General features: G+C 37.4%; 1 protein-coding gene across 2 annotated transcripts in view; it reads left to right on the top strand.

The window, feature by feature from the left end:
- slc8a4b (solute carrier family 8 member 4b) overlaps positions 1 to 22,035 on the top strand; it is a 66,281-nt gene that overhangs the window by 4,096 nt on the left and 40,150 nt on the right. For both annotated transcript variants that reach the window (XM_059535912.1, XM_059535909.1), the window contains 3 exons: positions 17,255 to 18,349; positions 19,969 to 20,232; positions 20,423 to 20,907. In XM_059535912.1, coding sequence (XP_059391895.1) covers positions 17,303 to 18,349; positions 19,969 to 20,232; positions 20,423 to 20,907 — 1,796 coding nt within the window. In that variant the 5' untranslated portion in view covers positions 17,255 to 17,302. The remainder of the gene's footprint in view (positions 1 to 17,254; positions 18,350 to 19,968; positions 20,233 to 20,422; positions 20,908 to 22,035) is intronic.

Genomic DNA, 22,035 nt, shown 5'->3' with positions numbered 1-22,035 from the left:
TCAGGTTATGTGTGGTGACAATCGTTAATGAAAGAAACAGGAAGCACTCAGGTTTACAGTTTTGCTAAAATCATAAAAATGTCCAGCACTCCCTCCTTTTTGTCAGGTGGTACCATATCTTAAAAGCCTCTAAATGGGGTATCTGGCATAGTTCAAAATCAATTAGTCTAACGAGATACAGTGAGAAATAGAGCTTAATAATACATGTATAATCCATATCTGGTTTTAATGACAAACAGGCCTCTCCAGAGGTATTTGTTTGTCTGGTGTGTAATTAAAAAAAATAATTCTGAACAAAATCCCTCATTTAATAACTATTGACAATTCAATTGCTTTTTCTACTCAAACCCAGAAATCCAAAAGTTAAATGAGCATTTACTGAAGATGTGACAGTTTCATGATTGAAAATTTTTGTTTTATTTGTGTTGTATCAGTTTTAAAATCAATAACTAAATTGCTTTTGTACATACTCTCGGCAAAAAAAGGTACAAGAGCTGTCACTGAGGCGGTACCCTTTCAAAAGGTACACCTTAGGATCTTTTTTTACCCCAAAGGGTGCATATGAATACAATTAAGGTACATATTAGTACCTAAAATATGTGTATTAGTACCTTTTAAAAATCTACTGCCCCAGTGACAGCTTTTGTACCTTTATTTCTAAGTTGGTGGTTCATCTCTTTAGATCACTGATGTCAGTGTCACGTGGAAGGGACATAATGAGGTCAAAGATGAAAGAGCGGCAAATGTAAAAGTGTGGGACGATCTATGATTATCTAAGGGGAGACAGTCTCTCACATACATGTCAGCTGATTAAAAAGTGATGTGAAACGTCTGGCTAAAGATGGGGAGAACATGAGAGAAGCATAGAAGAGTGTGAATGACAAGTGTGAGGAAGAAATCTATGTGAAGATGTTAGAAGAAAGAAGGAAGGGGATAAGGTTGAAGGCATGGCTGGGGAGGCTTTTTTTTTTTAGGTCAGATTTCTCCCACAGGCTGGTAATGTTAGATACCACTCTTAGACACTGTTGAGAGGAAAATCTTTTGAATTAGGGACCTACATCTCTTTGAGAACTCTTAAACAGCAACACATAAACCACAACAGAAACTATAGAGGTCTCCAAAAAGAATTTGAACACTTAAAAATGTATGCATGTCATTGCAACTTTTTCACTCACCAGTCAGTTTGGCTACTCAGTTTTTAAATTTAGGCCTCACACATCATGTCATAGATTTAAATATATTTATTATAAAATCTGTTTATGAATTATTGAACTGATTTAAATTTGATCACAGTCAATCTTGTTTGCAGATAGAATAGAAATGAGCGTAGTGTCCTAAACTAAATCCTACCCATCACAAAATTGTCTGTTATTTCTCTATTGAAGCCAGTCCTCCATTGACATGCAGTCAAAAATCCATCAGATAATGATATAAACATCATGCCCCAAAATAAAATAAAGACATTTTGGGGCACTTTTGGCATCTGCATAGAGACAGGTAAAAGTCTTGAATAGCCAACATTTATCAGATACTTATGGAGTGAGAACGGGTTGAAAAGGTGCTCTTCTTGCCAGGGAACTAGTGTTATGCAATGTTATTGTTTATGCTAATATTTTTTTCTTTATATTTATTTTTGCCATTTTTTGGCCTTCATTTAGACAGTATAGCTGGAGAGAGGACATGAAGCAAAGAGGTATAGAGAGGGGCACAGGACCGCGACCCTGGACTCAAACTTAGGTTTGCCTGAAGCACAGCTCCACTATACACTGGTGCGCTGCCCACGAGGCAATCAGCTCCGGGATGTTTTGCTGAAATTGGCTGTTCTGATAGTGATGCCATGCAAAGCATAATAATCATAACTTTTCAAATTGGCTAGTTCATAGCATTACACACCATGGTTGATTTTCAACCACATTTGGCGGGTTGGCAGTTCATTTCAAAACATGATTACATTACATACAAAATATGAAGACAAGTGGCATCTTCAAACAAGTGGAGTTAGAGCTTTTCTTAGAACCTTTTTTTCTTTTCTTTTTTTGTCATTCTTGCAATTTAGCTGGTGCCAATCTTATTTTTACTGGATCTATGAAGTCAGTTCCTCACAAATTCACACAGAATAACCTATTTACTTGATCCACTACTGTTAGACTTTTGCTCAGTATATCTTTTGATTGAACATTTGATATAAATACTTAAAAAAAATACTGTCTGAATATTGAATTGAGGCTACTTTATATGGCTCTTCTAATGAACGTGTCAGATAACCCCTTCTGCTTCCTGTCATATTATTCATATACACATTTATACAAAAATTTACTCTACCAGATGCTGTCTGTCACACCACCAGATGTTTTTTTGTTTGTTTGTTTTTTGCATCATTTTCTTTATCTTGATGAAACATGATGTTCACAGACCTTTACCACAGTGAGCCCAGATGTTAAAGGACAGAAAAAGCATGTTTATAAAACTCTGAGGGAAATGGAGAGATTAAGTGTAAGAAATATCAAGAGGAAGGTCTAAGGGAGGTATGGAAGAGACAACAGTGTAATTTTAGGTGATGTTATGGGTTCAGAGCTTGTAGCCACTGTCCCCTCGAGGACACTTTCATTTGACACTAGCAAGCTGTGACTCTGAGCATGTAAACTCAGCATGCAGACAAATTTGTGGGACCATAGGGATGTAAATTGCTCATGGTTAGATGCCACTTCACAAACCATGCATGTGTGTGTGAGTGAAGTATACCCTCCTATTGTCTGCTAATGTCATGCTGGCTGTTTGGCTGACGATGCTCAGCATGGCACAGGGCGGCTCTGCCTCAGCACTGCAGGAACCGTCCAACAGTGACGGCAGTTCCAGCGCTTTTACTCACAGAACTCAAAAGCCTCTGAGAGCTCTGAGGGGTTTTTAGGAACTCAGACGACACACTTCCGTGGAAAGGTTTTGAAAGTTGATCTGAAGTGACAGAGTTTTAAAGCTGAGGCTGACATCTCTTTCCCTGCTGGATTCTGAATGAGTATTTTTAGATCTTGTTTGTAGATTTAATGTTTACTTTCTTGGAAGTAAAATCAACAATGTTTCTGAATATATTAAATGAGAGTATAGAATTGGCCCATTTATAGTGGTAAATAGACTTTATCAGGATAAACATCTTTCTAAAAAAAGGGGTTCTCAGCTCTGGAGTTTTGGTCCAGCCCTATTCAAACACACCTTAACAAGCTGATCAATGTCTTCAGGGTTATTAGAAAGTCACTGGCAGATGAGTTTGATCAGGGTTAGAGGTAAACTCTTCAGGAAAGTGCACCTCAAGTGCTAGGTCTAAAATGTGCCCATTCTTGTACATTCTAAATCATAAAAGCTCTTCTGAAAACAGAAATGGAATGGGGCTTGATATTTTGAAACATCATTGCACCTTGACAAGCCAACAAAGGTAGTCTTGTCTCATGACAAGAATGCATTGACATTTTTGTTACATTATATTTTGTAGCTTCTTTAACATCGCAAGGCAGTTTTAAAGTCACATTTCTAGTTTGTGCTAAAATTCTGTTGATATTTATCTGAAACATATTTTATATTTCATTAATTTAATTGTTTCACATATTGCAGAGTTTGGAAATTAAATGTCACCAAATCCTACCCTAAACCTTACTTATGTGAGCAAAAGCAAAAATGAGATGAAATATATTTGCTGAAGCAACCTCACCATTTTAGATTGCTTCTACAAGGCTTTGAGCACTTCTGTTGAACGTGGTGATTTGTGATTTCATGGTACTTATACCAGAGTGGTTGGCATTGCAAGTGCAGTGATATAAACTTCTGGGCAAGTTTATGGAGTGATCATAATGTGTTAATAGCCAAACATTAAAATGTATCTGTTTACAAACCATCCAATATGGTAAAAGTGTTTTGAGGTCATAACAGTATTGTTCAAGGACAAAGCATTATAAACATCACAAACAGACATATACATCATTTTTAATATCAGCCAGTTAAGTTCAGAGATAAAAATGTCACCGTTGCGAGCGGACAACAATCAACATTGGTTTTATCTATTTGTTATATTTGTTTTGTATGAGGCCACACTGACCAGAAAATCTCTTAGGAGTTTTATTGTCTGCTTCACAACAGGACATATTTTTAATCAGTAAATTCGTTTTTATCAGTAATATTAGAACATGTAATTCTGTTTTTCCTTTTGTTTCTTCCTCTCTCATTCACACCCCCCTCATTCTTTCCAGAGGTTGTGTTGATACAGTTGTTAATTAGAAGCAGTGAGGTTTAATTATTTAGGCTCAGTAATTAGATCCTTCCCTGTATATCAGCATACTTGGTTTTTACTCATGTACATTGTTGGTCTTGAGTGTTAAGGTGTCATCTGTTACCTTAGAGGCTTTTCTGAACAGATGCAGTGTGCTGGATGTGCTCTATATGTGTTTACATTTGGCGAGAGAGAGAGTGCTGTTCTGCTTTGTTGTTGTTTTTTTTTTGGCTGGCAGCCTATATGTGTGTGAGTGTATATGAAAGTTTTTGAGATGTGTGTGTAATGAGATGAAATGGAACAGTGCATGATTAATTTATATTAAGGGACAAGAAGCTGTGCAGTTCTGTGTAGTCTCATTTGATCATCTGAGAGATTCATGGAGGAACAATGAAGTAAGGGACAATGTTATAAAATAAACGTTAGTGTGATCGTGACACAAGCTACACACCAAATAAGTGTTTACACTTAAATTTTGTTTATTTATTTATTTATTTTATTTTGTAGGAAAGAAATCAACTTTAAACATTTGACCAGATTTGTAAAAGGACATGAAATATTGATTTGTGATGGAATTGTTTAGCTGGAATTATTATCATGTGAGAAGAAAGAGATACCGGAGATATACATAAGTCCTGAGGCCAGCACAGTGTAGTGATTTCTGTAGTGTAAAAATAATTTCCCTTTAGTCAGGTTCATTAAACACCACTGTAAATAACTGTGCATAAGCAGGAGGAATTCATCAAACCCATTTGATTGGTTTTTCTCAGAAGGTTCCTGTAGACCCCATTTTCACAGCTCATCTCAGAGGTTTATGGGATCTTCAGTCTAAGTCTAAGCACATTTATCATCCGGTTTAGGGTCTGGTCAAACAGTTTCTTTAGAAGGATGAGACATAAGAAGGTCAGCGTTGGTATAGAAAAATTATACTGCACCTTTAATTGATTTCTTCTACCCCAAAGAACATTGGTCCAGCTTACATTCTTTTATGCAGTAGAACAAATTAAATTAATCGATGATACAGCCAGTTAAAGACAAGAAGAATAAAATATAGGACATGCTCTGACTGAAATCATTGCTGTTTTTTAGCCTATGGGCTGGTGATAATGACATCAGGTTGAAGAACATGTTATGGTATGTTCGGTGAATCGAAGATGAATCCTGTCAAATAAACCTCAAGTCAATCAAACACTTGATTGTCCACTGGAGAGGCGACATGATCATTGAATCAAAGACTCCTTTAGCTCACTCTGAAACTATTCAAAATATCAGTGGGATTAGCATTAAAGTAATGATTGAATGAGAGGACGAGGTTAAGCCTAGTTTTGTGATTGCTGTTTTGGGATTGATTTACCGAATTAGGTCACTGAGCCAGTCATTTCATTTTTGATACCCTTCCCTTTTTGTTCATGCACAGAAAAATTGGGATGAGGAGGCAGTGCTTTGAGACAGACAGAGAGAAAGATGTGTACACTCTTAAAATAAAGGTGCTTCACGATGCCATAGAAGAACCTTTAACAACTAAAGAACCTTTCTGTTTCACAACAGAAGTTTTTTTTATATATTATAAAAAGGTTAGAAAGAGATAGTTCTTTAAAGAACCTTTGACTAAATGGTTGTTTGGGGAACCGAAAATGGTTCTTCTACGTAATCGCTGTGAAGAACCTTTTAAGCACCTTTATTTTTAAGAGCGTATGAATATGGAGGGCACCGGGAAGCCATCACCTTTACCTTTTCATAACAGATTAATCAGGGAAAACAGCAAAGGCTGTAAACTTCTGACATCTCAGAGCTGTCAGTTGCCCTGCAGCTGCTAATTGATGAGCTCGTATCCGTGTGGAAGTTTGGCCCTCCTGTGAGCCAAGACAGGGCTAATACAGACCATACACTTCATCAGCCAGAGCACTCTTGAATTACTGCTATTCAGGGTGAGATGCTGAGAATACAGTCCAGATTTACTAGATATTACCACACATGGCCCTCTGGAGCACTTGATTCTGGTTAATTGTGACTTTTTGTGGTTTTGTGTGTATATACAAGGGCTGTGCAGAGAAAATCCATCCATGTAATATGGAAAATAGAAACATTTATCTTAAGAAGATACAAGAAGCTTGCCACAGTCCCCTTCAAATGTGATTTTAGTTTCAGACCCCCAAATTTGAGCTGGAGGCTAAGTCAGCTGTCATTTTATGTTTTGCCAAAAAAAAAAAAAAAAGATTAGAAAATGTTCATCGTTATGCTTTATTTTTCAAATGTATTATAACAGAATAGTATAGAATTTTAGTATACTATTTAATAGTATAGAATAATACTAATTGTAATATTAGTGTATCTCTAATTAACTTTCTCCCAGACAACATATTTTCGTAATTGTGTTAGCTTCATGTTTCTTGTATTACTTTGCAGTGTTTTTCTCACATTACAAAAATTGTTGCAATTCAAATGTATATTCATTGTCAATTCATTTATTTATTTGGTCAGTGTAACATGTGGCTCACTAAGCTTCAAGAAAGATTATCTAGAAAAGGGTTCCTCAAATCTTGCCCTGGAGGTCCAATGCGCTGCAGAGTTTGGCTCCAACCCTGATCAGGGTCACCTGCCTGTGATTTTCTAATGATCCCAAAGACATTGATGGGCATTGATTTGCATGCTCAGGTGTTTGATTGGGGTTGGAGCTAGACCCCACAGGAAAGTGGATCTCGAGGTCCAGATTTGAGGATCCCTGATTTAAAAGCTGGACTGATGGCTGAGGATTTGATGAGAAATCAGGTTTGGAGCTCTCTGAGTAGGACTAGATTAAAATGAATTGAGGCTGCTTTATCTCCTCTAAATTTGGCACCTTTTCTTTCACTCTCATTCTATGTTATTTTCCCCATCCCTTTCATTTTTACACCCCATGTCTCCTTTTTTAGCGCTGACTCTCACATTTCTTTCTTTTTCAACTGTCGGTGTCATCTCACCACCCTCAGCTCCTGACTTCATCTCTCAACCTTCCTCTTCTGGTACATTAGGACACCTTTCTTCACACTACCATATCATTCTCACCACTCACTAATCCTTCACTTCTTAGTGATCCTGTGTGTTGAAATTTACAAGGACAATTACTTATTGTAATATGCCTTCCGGACTGTTCTAGCACCTGTTGTTAGCTGGACCATCAAGACTGCGACAGATCAATTGTCCTATCGGCCATGAACGGTGTAGACCGCCACAAGAATAATGAGGTTTCAGCAGTAGTGGTTAGATGACTGGTCCCAATGTAATCGATTTAACACTGTAGTGTGAGATACTCTGTGTTTAATACCATTGAATCTGACTCTGTGTATATCGACACTGATTCAGTATTGACCTATTCTGTTTTTAATCTTGGCAGTCTGACAAGTATTGTGTAAAATATAAAAATGTCTGAATGATTATAAATTCAAATTTCACTTTCCTACTATGCATAGATAATTTTAACATAAAATGGATTGTACTGTGTAAACTGAGGCTTTTGATATAAATATTGGTTTTCAATTTCAAGGGCACACGCACAAACTTGCGGTACGGTCTCCTGCTGAGCGGCCAGCTGCTTGTTTTGTTCGTAGTTGGCTGTCTAGTTCTGAGCTTGCTGTTCCTGTCCGACAGGCTCAGGATTCTGCTGCTGCTGAAGGTCACCATGCATAAATTGACTGTATTTACTCTATTTACGAAGATCAGTCTGTGTAGAGGTCAGAGAACTCGAGCTGTTCTGACCATTGATATGTACCCTGCTGGGATCCAAATGACTGTGAACATCATTTACTTACTGCAGATATAGTTAAGATCCACTGAGTTATTCTGAGACTGCTGTAGCAAATTAAGTTATGTAATATGTGAAAATAAGGGGGAAACAATAAGACAGAACCAAAAATGCTTGTATAGTTTTGCACAGATCCCTCCTAGAAATCATAAGATTTCAAAACAACAACATAATGTTCAAATAGCCATAAAAGAAAAACTGAAATGTTATGACTGGGTGACAGGGGCAGAGTTTCATACAATGGGTCAAAGACTGACCTTTCTGGTAAATGTCACATTTACACTATCTGGCATTTTAATCTGATTTCCTTGAAACACACTGCATTGGATTGCTTCTTAAAATGCTCTCAAAACCTAGTTTTTTCCCCAACAGTCCCAAGCTGGCTGATAACTGGCCACTGTTTGTTACCCAGTGAAGGAAATCCTTTCTTTTTTAAGTTTTCATTTTGTTAATGTGCAACAGCTGTGCATTTTGAAGGTGCTTCTATTACTTTAATAGCACACATACATATCATATAATTGTTGTTGTATAGTCATACTAAACTGACAAAGAAACAGGTTTTCTTTCTTTTTTTGCTTCATTTTCCTTTTTTCTTTCATAGATGATCACATGCTTACTGTTCTCAAAAGATTATGATGCATTATTTTTTTTTTTGTGAGCACATAATGTAGTAGCCATTTTTATTATTTCACTGTAAACATAAGTCAGAGGTTCAGAAAATCCACAGACAGAGGACTAGCTATGCACTGGAGCCAACAATAAATCTCTCTCTCTCCTGTTTACCCTCTTGTTCTCTGTCTGTCTATCCACTTTTTTAACCATGTCTCACGTCCTATGGTGACCTTTCTTCTCCTGTTGCTCTTCTCACACACACAGTCTTTCTCTGTGTGTTTGTGTGTTGGTTGATCTAGTATGCGCTGCAGTGCTTTCATCCATGAGTGAACATGTTCTGATAAAGCCTCGTCAGTGTACTACACACAAGTGTATCCACACACACACCACAGGCCAGTCCTCACATTGTCAAAAATTTCAGGTTTTACGATCCTTGTGTGGACATCATAAACAAATACATATAAACACACACATGCACATAGACACTTCCATTCACAGTTAAAGCTGATATTCTGAGCTCTCATTTACAGTGAGAATGCAATTCATGATCATGAAGACATTTATCTTCTGTCTTATCTTATGTTACAGCATTTCCCACAACAATTACCACAAGCATTTACATCTGTTTAGCATGCACGGCCATGGCACCCACACAAGACACCACTTGGCCATCATCATTAGCTGCCAAGCATGCAATTAGCTAATTATGAAATATAATAGCCTGCTTCTTTCAGCACATCTGACTGTGAGACTGATGGGCTGAGTCCTTTATCTTGAGTTTAGAGGGATATATTATGAGCTACACAGTGGTTACATTTGGTCTCCATCGTCCATACATCCCTATTATGGATGTACTTCTCTCCGCCCCATTGGTTTTGCCTTCAGAAGACAGCAGGGATCACAGTCAGTAACAGTCTGTGCCTGTAAAACAATTTAGAGAACAATGAAATATGCATATTTGGTGTGTTTTCAGGGTTGAAGGAAAATCAAACATTTGACTCCTTTGTTGTTTAAAATAGCAGATGTTTCCTGCTCCTGAGAATGTGAATTTGAGCACTGTTCACTCTGAAGAGATGCTGCATAGCAAATTTCAAGCACTCAAAATGATCGGCAGCCAGTAAAGATAATTTAACTTTAGAACTGCCTGGCTGACATGATGGCATTAATGCCAACAAATATGAATACATCACACTGATCGTCATCATAGTTTTTAAAGGGCAGCAGTGACAGTCTTGGCTCACATGGTGCCCTAGGTGTGATACAAATAAAAAAAGCACTTTTAACTACTCACTCATTCGTTTGTGTTTAGAATATAAGGAGACCAGGTTTTAAAATGCATATAATTATCACACAGCTTAATTTTCAAAGATAGACTACTGTTGATACACTAATGTTTTTCTATGCTTTTTATGCAAGGATGCAGCTGCCAAAAGTAATAGTATTTAATTGTTATGATAAATATTATTACACTGTTCTATTTTAATATATATTGAAATGCAGTTTATATCTGTATACATTTTTAGTTTCTATAAAATGTATATTACGATTAAACAAATATATATATTTTTGGAAGTTTAGAAAAGAAAAGCTTCTTATAACAGTATTGAATTTAAAATCTTAAAACATTTCAAAGTAATGTCTTTTATAAGACTTATTTACTCATCCTCACTGTCATTCTAAACCTGCATGACTCACCTTCATCTGCAGAACACAAAAGAAGGTATTTTGATTTTAAGAATGATGGTAACCAAACAATCTTGGTTACCATTCACTTTCATGTGGGCAAAACAAAGATTTCTAAAAATATATTCTCTTATGTTCCTCAGAAGAAAGCAAATCAGATGATGGTGAGTGAATGATGACAGAATTTTCAGTTAGAGTGAACTATCCCTTTAAAATCTCAACGTAGTAATTCTAAAGTCTCGTATCCTGTATAGAAAGAAACAGGTGCTGTGGCTGTCCGGCAGGTCCTGAATCTGAATGTGAGCCAGCTGGTTAGAGACAGGTTCAATGAGAGGCTGTTCCTGGGTCAGACCAGACTGTGCTGGTGTAGAACAGGTGTGACCTCTGCAGCCTCTGGCTGTGATTAGGCTTTTAAAGAGGAAAATGTGGGAAATACAGGTGATGAAGAATGGAGAATGGTAGAAAGGATCACGTGGCAAACATGATGGGGAAAAAATGAAAAGGATGAGTGGAGAATAAGCCACACCATGATGACTGCCTTTTAAAAACAGCTTATAAATTATTAGCTATTGAACCTAAAACCAGATATGCATCAGTAGGTCTTCACTTCATCTTATCTCTCCCTTTTATTTCCTCCAAACTGCGTCTGATTAATATTACACACCTATCGATTACTGCTAATAGAGTTTCTGAGATAAGAATCAGTCGGCGCACTCCCAGTGAAACTCATGCTAGTCTAAACTTCATAGTAGCAGGTGTGCAGATAAAAATTGTAAATACATATAAAACACTTTTTTAACAATGTTTATTTTGTTTCGAATTTTGACTTTTCTTTATGGGCTGAGTCTTTGACACACATCTAAAGTTTGAACAATGTAGAGTCACGTGTAGTCACGTTTATGAAATTCAGTGTTCATGGTGGCTGTGTATAGGAAAAATACACAAGGAGGTTGATGGCAAAATAACAGAAATGTAAGCAGACAAAGTGGTCACTAATTTTTGAAAACCTTATATGTTGAGGACATTTTCTTCCACTAATGTTAATGGTTCCTGATTTGAAACAGCATTGTTTGCAAAGATGAAGTTTCCCTTCCTAAACTGCCTTTTCCATGATGGAAACACGTGGAACAGGCCAAATAAGACATTTGGAAAAGGGTTATTCTTACGTCTTCAATAACTTTAATTGAAAAGATTAAAAAGGTGGGGTTTTAAAGAAAACCATTTATTAGTTGAAACAAGATAAAAGCAATTCATCCAGAAATGTTTCTTACAGAACTTTATTCTAATAGAATCTTTACTATGGGGGTTTGCTGTCTCTTCATTAAACTCGGACCTCATTAAACTCTCATCCCTGCTGGAGTTCTTGTCAACAAAAGATACTCCTGATTGCCAATTCGAGTCTATTACTTATTGACATGAGCTCATGTCAAGCTCATTTTGATCAATAAAAATTCCCATCTGTTTGAAACTTAGCAATTACCTCAGGGCAAAACACACACACACACGTTGGGTTTCCATGTTTTATGGGGACATTACGGTAGGGTTTACCAGGACCGCAAATACACACACATATGTGTGTGTGTGTGTGTGTGTATATATTTTCACCAACAAGAAATGGTTTTAAGACAGTTATTTATATATGCATTTATTTTATTTTTTTTGCTGTATTGTGTCAGTAGTAAATATCAGTTTACATTTCCAAACATTATTTTTGGCATTAATTGTAATAATCCAGTGATATTTGTGTTTGCACAAGGAGTCTGACAGCAGCCAGTGCTCCACACAGAGATCTGATCTCACCATCATCAGTCTGTCTGGAATAACATGAAGAAACAGAACAAACTGAGACAGACTCAATCCAGAAGAACTGTGACAATGTCTCCAAAACACTTCAAGAAACCTACAAAGCTACAGTACTGTGCAAAGTTTTAGGCACTTGTGTAAAAATTTTGTAAAGTGAGGATGCAGACATTTGTAGGAATTGTAGAGGCCCTTGCTGTGAATAATTTCAACACATCTTCAACACAGCGCATGTTGCTGAAGGAGGCTTTGCTAAACCTTTCATTCAACCTTTCAACCTTTTCATTTACTCTGCCAGGTAGCTGTATAAGAGTCCCAATTCCTGCTGTAGAAAACATCCCCCAAACCGTGACACTTTCTCCTTCATCATTCACTGAATTCTCTATACGCTTGGGGTTGTCTTTCCCCAGTTTGAAGCCATGATGTTTCCCATCAGACCCAAATAAATTAAACTTGCTCTCATCACTGAACTTTAGACCAGATCTCTCTCCACACAGCATGCTCCTCAGCAAAGGTTAGCCTATGAGGCAGATTGCATCAGTATATCAACTGGGCAAATCTGTCTTTCAAAGATGATGACTGTAAAATTAATCTGTAGATCAAAACAGAACTACTGTAGTAACATATTTCAATATCCTCTTTTGTGTTCAGCAGAAGAAATAAATTCATACTGGCTTGGAAAAACATGAGGGTGATTAAACAATGACAATTTTATTTTTGGGGTAACTATCCTAAATGGAAGTTTTTGAAACTGAGTCCATAAGGTCAGAGAGGGTGAGGACTCTAATTCTGTAAATTGTGGCACTGTTCCTAATTCCTCAACCAGATCAGATTGTAGTGGCCTTCACCACAGAACCTGTAGTGAATTTCAGCTTCCAGTTAAACTCTCTGAGGACTAAATAATCCAGGAACCCTTGCAGCATTTATGTATAATAAGGAAACCAGTGAGCTTTTCACACTTTAAATTGCTAACCCAGTGCCATTCTAAAGCCTGGATTAACATAATTAATCCTGGGCTGTCAGGTTTTAAAACACTATACATTTGTAAACCCTTTTATTTTCATATTTAAGAGAAAAAGATTTGTAGCAGAGCTTAATAACCCAGGGTTAAAGGTAGTGCTATAAGCCCTTTGTAATTATAGTGTGAAATGTTGGTTAATGCAGGGATAAAAAAGATGTCAATGATAAAAACTGAACCAAAAAACATATGAACATCTGTTTATAGATTTCATCAGTTCATTAACTCCCTTAGAATCCAACCCATGACCCTGGCATTGCTATCAACAGCTATGTTGGTATTTGAGCTAATATTTATATACAAACACTTTATACAGGTAAAAAGTTGTATGATTTCTAATTACCTTGTACATTAGCTTACTATAATGTTCACAACAGTTCTGCTAGGGGCACATTATTCCAAAAGCATTGTTAGCCAACAGTAGTTGCAAGTTCCTTTGTTACCAACATACAGTAGTTACAATGTGATTTATATACACTGTATACTTTCACTTTGGTTGCTAAGCAACTTAAGTATTTAAAATGAAATCAAAAATGTAAAAATGTATTTATATGTAATATAATTTCAATGCAAAAAATGTAATTTAAACCAAAGTTAAACCAAACTTTATTGTAGTGAAGACCTTTGGCATTGTGTGTGTATTTGACAATAGTTTTATCAAATGAAATGGTAAAATGCATGTTAAATGAATTCTCAGAGAGTTCTTTGATTTTTGGAGTGTCCTCATAGTAAGATGACATTGAAAACATCACAACCATCACAATCTGAGTATATTTATTTTGCAATCAATTAAATACATAAAATTCAATGACTTGCCACTTACTAGCATAACAATGTAACATGCAAAAAGAATAAATGAAAAATTCTCATTACTAATACAATGTTCTGCCGTGTGTGCACAATATTCTGAGTATACAACATTTGTATAATATTAGATGGGATGCAACTGTTGTGTTTTAACAGTTCCCAGTGGTGTATCGGTACAATAAACAGTGTTTGCCACTTTTTATCTTATTGGCACTTTACCCTGTGTAAACATAAAATGAAACATTTAAAATCACCACTGAATAAGTGGTGTGAAAAACACTTTTAGTAGGATGTAATTCCTGGTAAGCGCCAGCCAAAGAATCACTATTATTTTCATATCCTCATTACAGTGTTTTGACTTTCAAATATAAAACAGTTTTCAAAATAGAATGCAATTATCAGTGAACCAAAAAGATGTCTCAAGGCAAAGTACATATTTTTTTTTCTAATCTTGGTGGCTTGTTTAAACACTGTAAAAATACACCAGATGAGCCTGTTTCAAATGGGAAAGAATGCCATATAGTATAATCTTTTTGTACAAGCCTACACTATAACCCACACTCCACCCTTCTGTGCTCATCATCACTATTTAGCCTGTGCCTCCCTGCTTTGGTTAAACCTCAGCCCTTTCATTGGGGTGGATTCCTTAATAGGGAACTCTGAACTAAACCACACTGGGTTCTAAAAACAGCTGCAGCAGAAACTAGAACACCCATGGATGGGCCTGGAAGATCATACTTGCAGATGTAAGCCCGAAACTGACTAGCACTGAAAACACCAGCTGCTATATTTGGTCTCCTCAACTTTGCATAGTTGCTTGCTTCTTCTTCAAGGAAAAGAGGGCAAGATATGACTGCATTTTCAGAGTCTGCCTGCGTCTGTCTGCATATTCTAGTAGATCGAAAAGATTTTTGGATGGAATCAACAGTGTATTCAACTCCCCAGTGTTTCTAGCTGAGGCGTTAAAACGGGAGGGTGCACGTCCTCCAGCACCCATGTGTGTGTGAGTCTGTGTTTGTGTGTGTCAAGGGCAGACAGGACATGTGGTGGGATGGTAATGGGGCATACGCTGAGAAGATGTCAACCCTCTCATAGTGAGGGCACAGTAAAATTCATCTACACACACAGAAAACATCACACTCATACTAAACACTCGTCAGAAAATATCATGGCTGAGCAGGGTTTTTTTTTTTTTTAAGGAATCAGCTTTACCTATACTGATGAACCTGGGATATTGGTTGTTCCTAATGGGACCTATGTTGGTTTTAGCCCACTGGTTACCTGTTGGTTGCTATATTCAATCTATCAGCTCAGGAAAAATTGACATCTTTGGTTGAGAGAACATTGATCTGTACCAGTGAATGTCATTATTAAAAGTCATTATTAACTGTCATTATAACTGATAAGAAACTGAAAATAGAGTACAAAACAAACACTAGGAGGCATCTGCTGAAGCCAATAATACTCCAACAGTGTTGTTGACCCTGACAAAATGGAATGTATCCAGGATTTCCTGAAGCACTAAAGATACAGTTAAATTGAAGGTTAGTTGCACAAAAGTAGTATCTAATCTCTAGGAAACAAAACACATGGTCATTTAAGTCAGAAAAGCTGAAACTATTTTTTTTACAAATGCTTTTTTTATATATATATAATTCAATATCATTCTCATCAATGCTTTTACAGAACTGTGTATTTCCACCACAGAATATTATTTAACATAATAAATGTATATAATTTGAGATGTGGTGCAAATATTCATGCTACAACCATATTCCTACTTGAGAAAATAATAAAAAGATTTCCTGTGATGCTCATACTGTATATCTATTGTTGGACAATACTATTGAACAACTAGTAAAAAAAGTGTATTTTAAGAGAGTTTATTTTCTGAAAGTCGAGAGAGCCAACAGTGCCTGTGGTCAAAGAAACACCCCCTCAGTGATGACCTAACCGACTAATCTTATTTAAGGTTCTATTTCCTTTCTGTTCAAGTACACTCAGCCTGTAAGATCTCCTTAATTTATCTCATGTGTCAGTGTGTGTTTTGTGTGTGTATGTGTGTGTGTCTCCTGAGTCAGCACCGTGCTCTCAGCATTAGAAAGCTCAGGAACACCAGCAATCTCCACTCATGCTCTGTCTATTACAAACATTCATTACAAATCTTAATGACTTCATTCTACAAGCCTGTAAAAATGCTCAGATATCCCCACCTGCCTACACACTCATCAGCCGGTCAAACTGGTTACTAACACAATGATCATAATTTACTGATGACATTACAGCACATTTCTCTATGTTTATGTGTGGTTTGTTTGTGTTGGTTTTGTAGAATAGATTTATTGATTTTGCTAGTGGTTAAAATTTTCATTATTTATTTATAATTCATGAAGACTGAACACTGTTGTATGCCAATATGTTTACTTAGCAATGGTAAAACGTTAGATAAATGGTCAAAGAAATCGTAATATTGTGAGACTGGTGTGTTGGTTTGTTTTTATGTTCAACCAAAGTGGTTGATTTGATAGAGGGTGTCAAGAAAGGTAGAGAACTAATAAAAAATAAAATAAAAAAATTCATAGGATGATGAAAAAAAAGAAAGAATCTGGAGCAAAAAAAAAAAAAGTCAGCTCTGCAAAAGTAGAAATGAAAAGAGCAAGCTAACAAAATGTGTATGAAGGGCAGAAAGAGAGGGATGTATAGTACTATAGTGTAGGTGTGTTGAGATGAAGGGGAATTAATGTGCTGCGACAAAACTACAGAGAAAGCTGGAACAAACACAAACGTAGCAAGAGAAAGATGGATTTTCACACCAAAGGTCTTGTGGAGATGGTAAAAACCGCAGCCTATACAGCAAATATCTGGATTCTTTACTGCACTTTAAGTATATCTATATAGTTACACAGTAAATAATTAAACATTTGAAATAATGTTTTTTTCTTTTTTCTCTTGAATATTGAAGAGTCATATCATTTCCTGCACACACACACACACAAACACACACACACACACACACACACACACACACACACACACACACACACACACACACACACACACACACACACACACACACAAAGGTGGATCATAACAGAACTACTGACCATTTATGAGCTATAACCTACTAGCTGTAGGGGACTTTTCTGTGCAGCATGGTGCTGCATATTTTAATGTCCTTTTTCTTTCAGCATCTCGTTTTATTTTCCAATGTCTTTATATGAATAAAATCTATGCCAGACTGTAAAACCAACTTACATTCACTCACCCAGTGTCTCTTTGTCTCTCTATTTTTCCTCAGGTGGTGTAAAGTTTTAGGAATCCACAAACAGACCGTCCAGACCTTACCATGCCTTTGTCCTTCAGTTCATATCGCCGTTTCCCCTTCTCCTTCATTTCCTTGATCCTCCCCGTCCTTCTCCTGTCTTTCTCCATCCCTTCTCACGCTGACTCCCAAGATGTAGCCCAATCTAAATCTAACTGTTCTCAAAATGACATGTGTGAAGACGGGGTCCTTTTACCAGTGTGGAATCCCCAGAATCCCTCAGTTGGTGACAAAGTGGCCCGTGCCATTGTGTACCTAGTGGCACTAGTCTACATGTTCTTAGGTATGTCAATCATTGCTGACCGCTTCATGACTGCCATCGAAGTTATAACTTCTCAAGAAAAGGAGATCACTACAAAGAGACCTAATGGTGAAACGGTCACCACGACAGTTCGCATATGGAATGAGACTGTCTCCAATCTGACCCTCATGGCTCTGGGTTCATCAGCCCCTGAGATTTTGCTTTCTGTCATCGAAGTCTGTGGGCATAATTTTGAGGCCGGTACTCTTGGTCCCAGCACCATTGTGGGAAGTGCCGCTTTCAACATGTTTGTGATCATTGGCATCTGTGTCTATGTGGTACCTGAAGGTGAAAGACGGAAGGTCAAACACCTTCGGGTGTTTTTCGTGACTGCGGCTTGGAGCATGTTTGCTTATATCTGGCTGTATCTTATCCTCGCCGTGATCTCCCCTGGTGAGGTGGAAGTGTGGGAAGCAGTGCTGACTTTCCTCTTCTTCCCTCTCTGCGTGGTCCAGGCCTGGGTTGCTGATCGACGATTGCTCTTTTACAAGTATGCCCAAAAACGGTACCGAACTGAAAAAGGCCGTGGAATTATTGTGTCCGAGGGCGGCGAAGAAGTTGGCAAGGAGGCAGGATTCACAAAGATGGATATGCTGGAAATTGATGGAATCACAACACATCTGGACGGAATGTTGGGAGGGGAAAGTGGGCTTGGTGGACGTGATCAAGAGGAGGAGGCCAGGAGAGACATGGCTAGAACTCTAAAGGAACTGAAGCAAAGACATCCTGACAAAGACATGGAGCAGCTCATAGAGATGGCCAACTATCAGGTAACACATTACTTGAAAAAATTTAATGATGTATAACATTTTAATTAAATTTCTTGTCTAAAATGATAAATGGTATAAAATTATATAGTTATTATAATAAAGACAAAAACTCCATGATCACGGGAAGAAGGAGGCGGGAACCACGGACATTCAAATTAAGACTTTAATACCAAAATAAACAAAAACCAAACACAAAACAAATCCCAGGCCTGGTCCTCTCTCGTCCTTCACTGTTCATCCTCTTTTATATCCTTCCGATCTCCTCCATGGGACTCAAGACCGGTGGATCCAGCAGGTGTCGCTCATTTCCCAATCACTCCACTGGCTTCGCTCTGTTCCCACGGCTCTCGGCCCCGCCCCACTCGTCACAGTTATAAATATTATAAACAATTAATGTTTTAAATATTATTGGTTTCCAAATTTCTCTGGAATTTTAAGGAGTCACACACTCAATGGTTGATCAAAACAGCTTGTTTTTAATTTATGACCTACTAATTGAGAAGCACTGATCAATGGAGTTTTGTCTATTTACGCTGGAAGTGAAATGTGACAACATGCCCCAAAGGCAATGAGCATATTGTCACAACTTTACAAAAACTTAAGATTTTACCTGATATAATAAAAAGAGACAAACTAAAATGTCTACAAAATAGTTTGATGATAAACACAAATACCCCGTAGTACAATGTGAGCAGATTTAGAAAGACATTCAGAAAATCACAGAACTGAACACAACAAACTCTCCCTCCCTCCACACACAGCTTTTAGAACAGGAGACATATAAATGAGCCAGTAAGAATGTTTAAAATGTCTTGAAATAATAATCTCATTTTTTATTCACGTTTATCATGTTTTCTCAATAGAATTCATAAAAATTCTTTATGAATTACATTGCTAATGTCATGGAATAACAATAATGTAGGTAAAATATTTACTTTTGCTATGAATGTTTAGTGATATCTTCTTAAGATGTTTGTCTAGTGTTAATGTGGCAAGTAGTAAAATACACTAAATTTCGTTATTCTAGCACGAATGGAAACTTTCCGACCATCTGTCTTATGTGTGTTGCAACTAGCACCGTATTAGGTTGTGCCCCCCTCTCCCCTGCTCTCCCAGTTTAGTATGCAGAGACATTTGTAAGATATCTATAGATCCCCCCCCCCAAAATAAATACTGTCTTTGTACTGCTTTAAACATGGTTTGTTATCTTTGTTTGAGTATGGAATATGTACATACACTTTAAAAGTTAGATTTCAGCAAGACTGCAAAAATGGTCTTGCTTAAAATGTTGTGTAAAGGCTTTAGTTCAAAATAAAATCACACCAGTACGTTTTGTTAAAAAAGTTGTAACTTGTAGCATTATACACAATAGTCAGCCAGTCAAATGAAGACTGTAGCTTATTGTGCTCTATACACATTGACTCCTGTTTATTCAAACAGCTGAAGACAGAAGAATTGTTTGGGAAACCTGTGTGAAAATTCAATTTAATGCCTAGTCTGGTTAAGAATGTACATGTAGCAAATATTAAATAGCTATTTTACAACTTAAGAAATTGATCTGAAACTTAACTGCAAACTAAAGAAAGAAAAAAAAACCCTTCTCAACCTTAACTCTGCAGGTTCTAATACAGCAGCAGAAGAGCAGAGCTTTCTACCGCATTCAGGCGACAAGGATGATGATTGGTGCTGGGAACGTCTTAAAGAAACACGCAGCGGATCAGGCCCGCAAAGTGGTCAGCAGTGGGGAACCTCGGGAGCAGGAGGATGACCCTCTTGTCACAAGAATAGACTTTGAACCTGCCCTCTACCAGTGCTTTGAGAACTGTGGGTCCTTAAAACTTACTGTGCAAAGGCATGGAGGAGATGCTGGGTGCACTGTTAAGGTGAGTTTAAAGTAAAACACTCATTAGTTCAGTCATTTTATGAGGGGAATAGGATATTCCTTAATTTATCGTCTGATCTTGTCTATTAAATTATGGTAATTATGGAACAGATTTTTATCAGTTCTGTTTATTTAATGGAAACAAGGAAGATCTTTGATCTTTCTAAATGTTTATTTATGCACAACTCTAGGTGGACTACCGAACAGAAGATGGCACGGCCAATGCCGGTTCTGACTATGAATTTGCTGAGGGCACACTCGTCTTCAAACCTGGCGAGAACATTAAAGAGATCACCGTCGGCATTATTGATGATGACATCTTTGAGGAAGATGAATACTTCTATGTGCGTCTGAACAATCCCCGTATTGTCGGGTGGGCTGATGGACATCCTATTAGTATGGAGACTGGTGCACCTGCTCCTAGCGCAGCCCTTGGTGAGGCCCACACGGCGACCGTGACGATCTACGATGACGACCATGCAGGAATTTTCACATTCGAAAGTGAGTCGATGCGAGTTAGCGAAAGTATTGGCATCATGCAGGTGAAGGTCCTGAGGACATCAGGAGCACGTGGTCTGGTGGCTGTACCGTACCATACAGTGGATGCCACAGCTTGTGGAGGGGAAGACTATGAGGAAGTGTCTGGAAAACTGGAGTTCCAGAACGACGAGACAATGTAAGAGGTTTCTGTCAGCTAATGTATTTGTGTGTGGGACAATGTGTGTATCCGTGTGTTACTACCTGTGTGTTATTTAGCTCTTTCTGTCCAAAGATTGTCCCGCTTGAGTGAACCTTCACAATGAAATGCTTTTAGTCCCGCAGTAAAGTTATTAGATTGTGTGTTTCTCAGGCATGTCAGACAGCTTATTTCACGGCTAAGGGAAGAGCTACAAGAATTTAATTTGAAAGAACACATTGTCACAAAAATGTGAAGACTTAGTGATTTTTTTCCCTCTTATACATTTTAGTACATCTTAATACATCTTATACATTTTACATTCCATGTATTTCTTGCCATATGGAGAAAATGAATATGGTAGACATCCTTCCATAATCGGATTGTAAATTTTCCAGTGAGGTAAAGTCGAGCAAGTAAAGACATGTTATCTTTAGTATACGGATTGTTTGTCTTTATCCTGTTTCACACATACTGCACTTTTGTCACATTAATGGCACCAATTTTCAGGGGGTTACAGCGTTGTACCGTGAACCTGCTGTTGCAGTTATATTCATGCCTTTGGTAATGATTGAATGTACAGTACGTGTGCAGCCATGCATGAAATATAAGACTGAAGAAGTCAAATTCTTTTGTGTAATATGATATATAGAGTGGGTTTGGGAGTTTGATATGCTTCAGGCTTATGAGGCTTATATATACTGTATAAAATAGTGGGTGAAAGGGAAATTAAAGTACTCAGGTAATGGCTGTGAAAGTTTAGCTGCCAAAATGGTTATGCTATGTCCTTGTAAATTGACCTCTTTCTGTGTGTCCATTTATTGTTGGTAAATATCTTAAGGCTGTGTGTGATGGTTGGCTTCACAGTGAGAAATCTTGGGAAAGTGTGTAATGCAGTTTCAACTGTGTCTGTGTTAACGTTTGTGCCATTCAAGCCACAGGTAACTGCAGTATTTGTCTGAGTTGTCACAGAGATCAGCTGTGAGAGGACAAAGCAAATGGCTTCTATCATTTGTGTTTCAGTTGGTCTCTGTTGATTTACTATCCAATAAGGCTTCACAACAGGGGTACACAGCAAGTAGACCTACAAAAATGAAACAGAAAGCACTGCCAAAAAATGAAATACAC

This window comes from Carassius carassius, chromosome 3 (assembly GCF_963082965.1).
Source record: "Carassius carassius chromosome 3, fCarCar2.1, whole genome shotgun sequence".
In the NCBI taxonomy this organism is placed as follows: Eukaryota; Metazoa; Chordata; class Actinopteri; order Cypriniformes; family Cyprinidae; genus Carassius; species Carassius carassius.
Note: the sequence above shows the minus strand (reverse complement) of the source record. Positions and strands in the feature narration are given on the sequence as shown.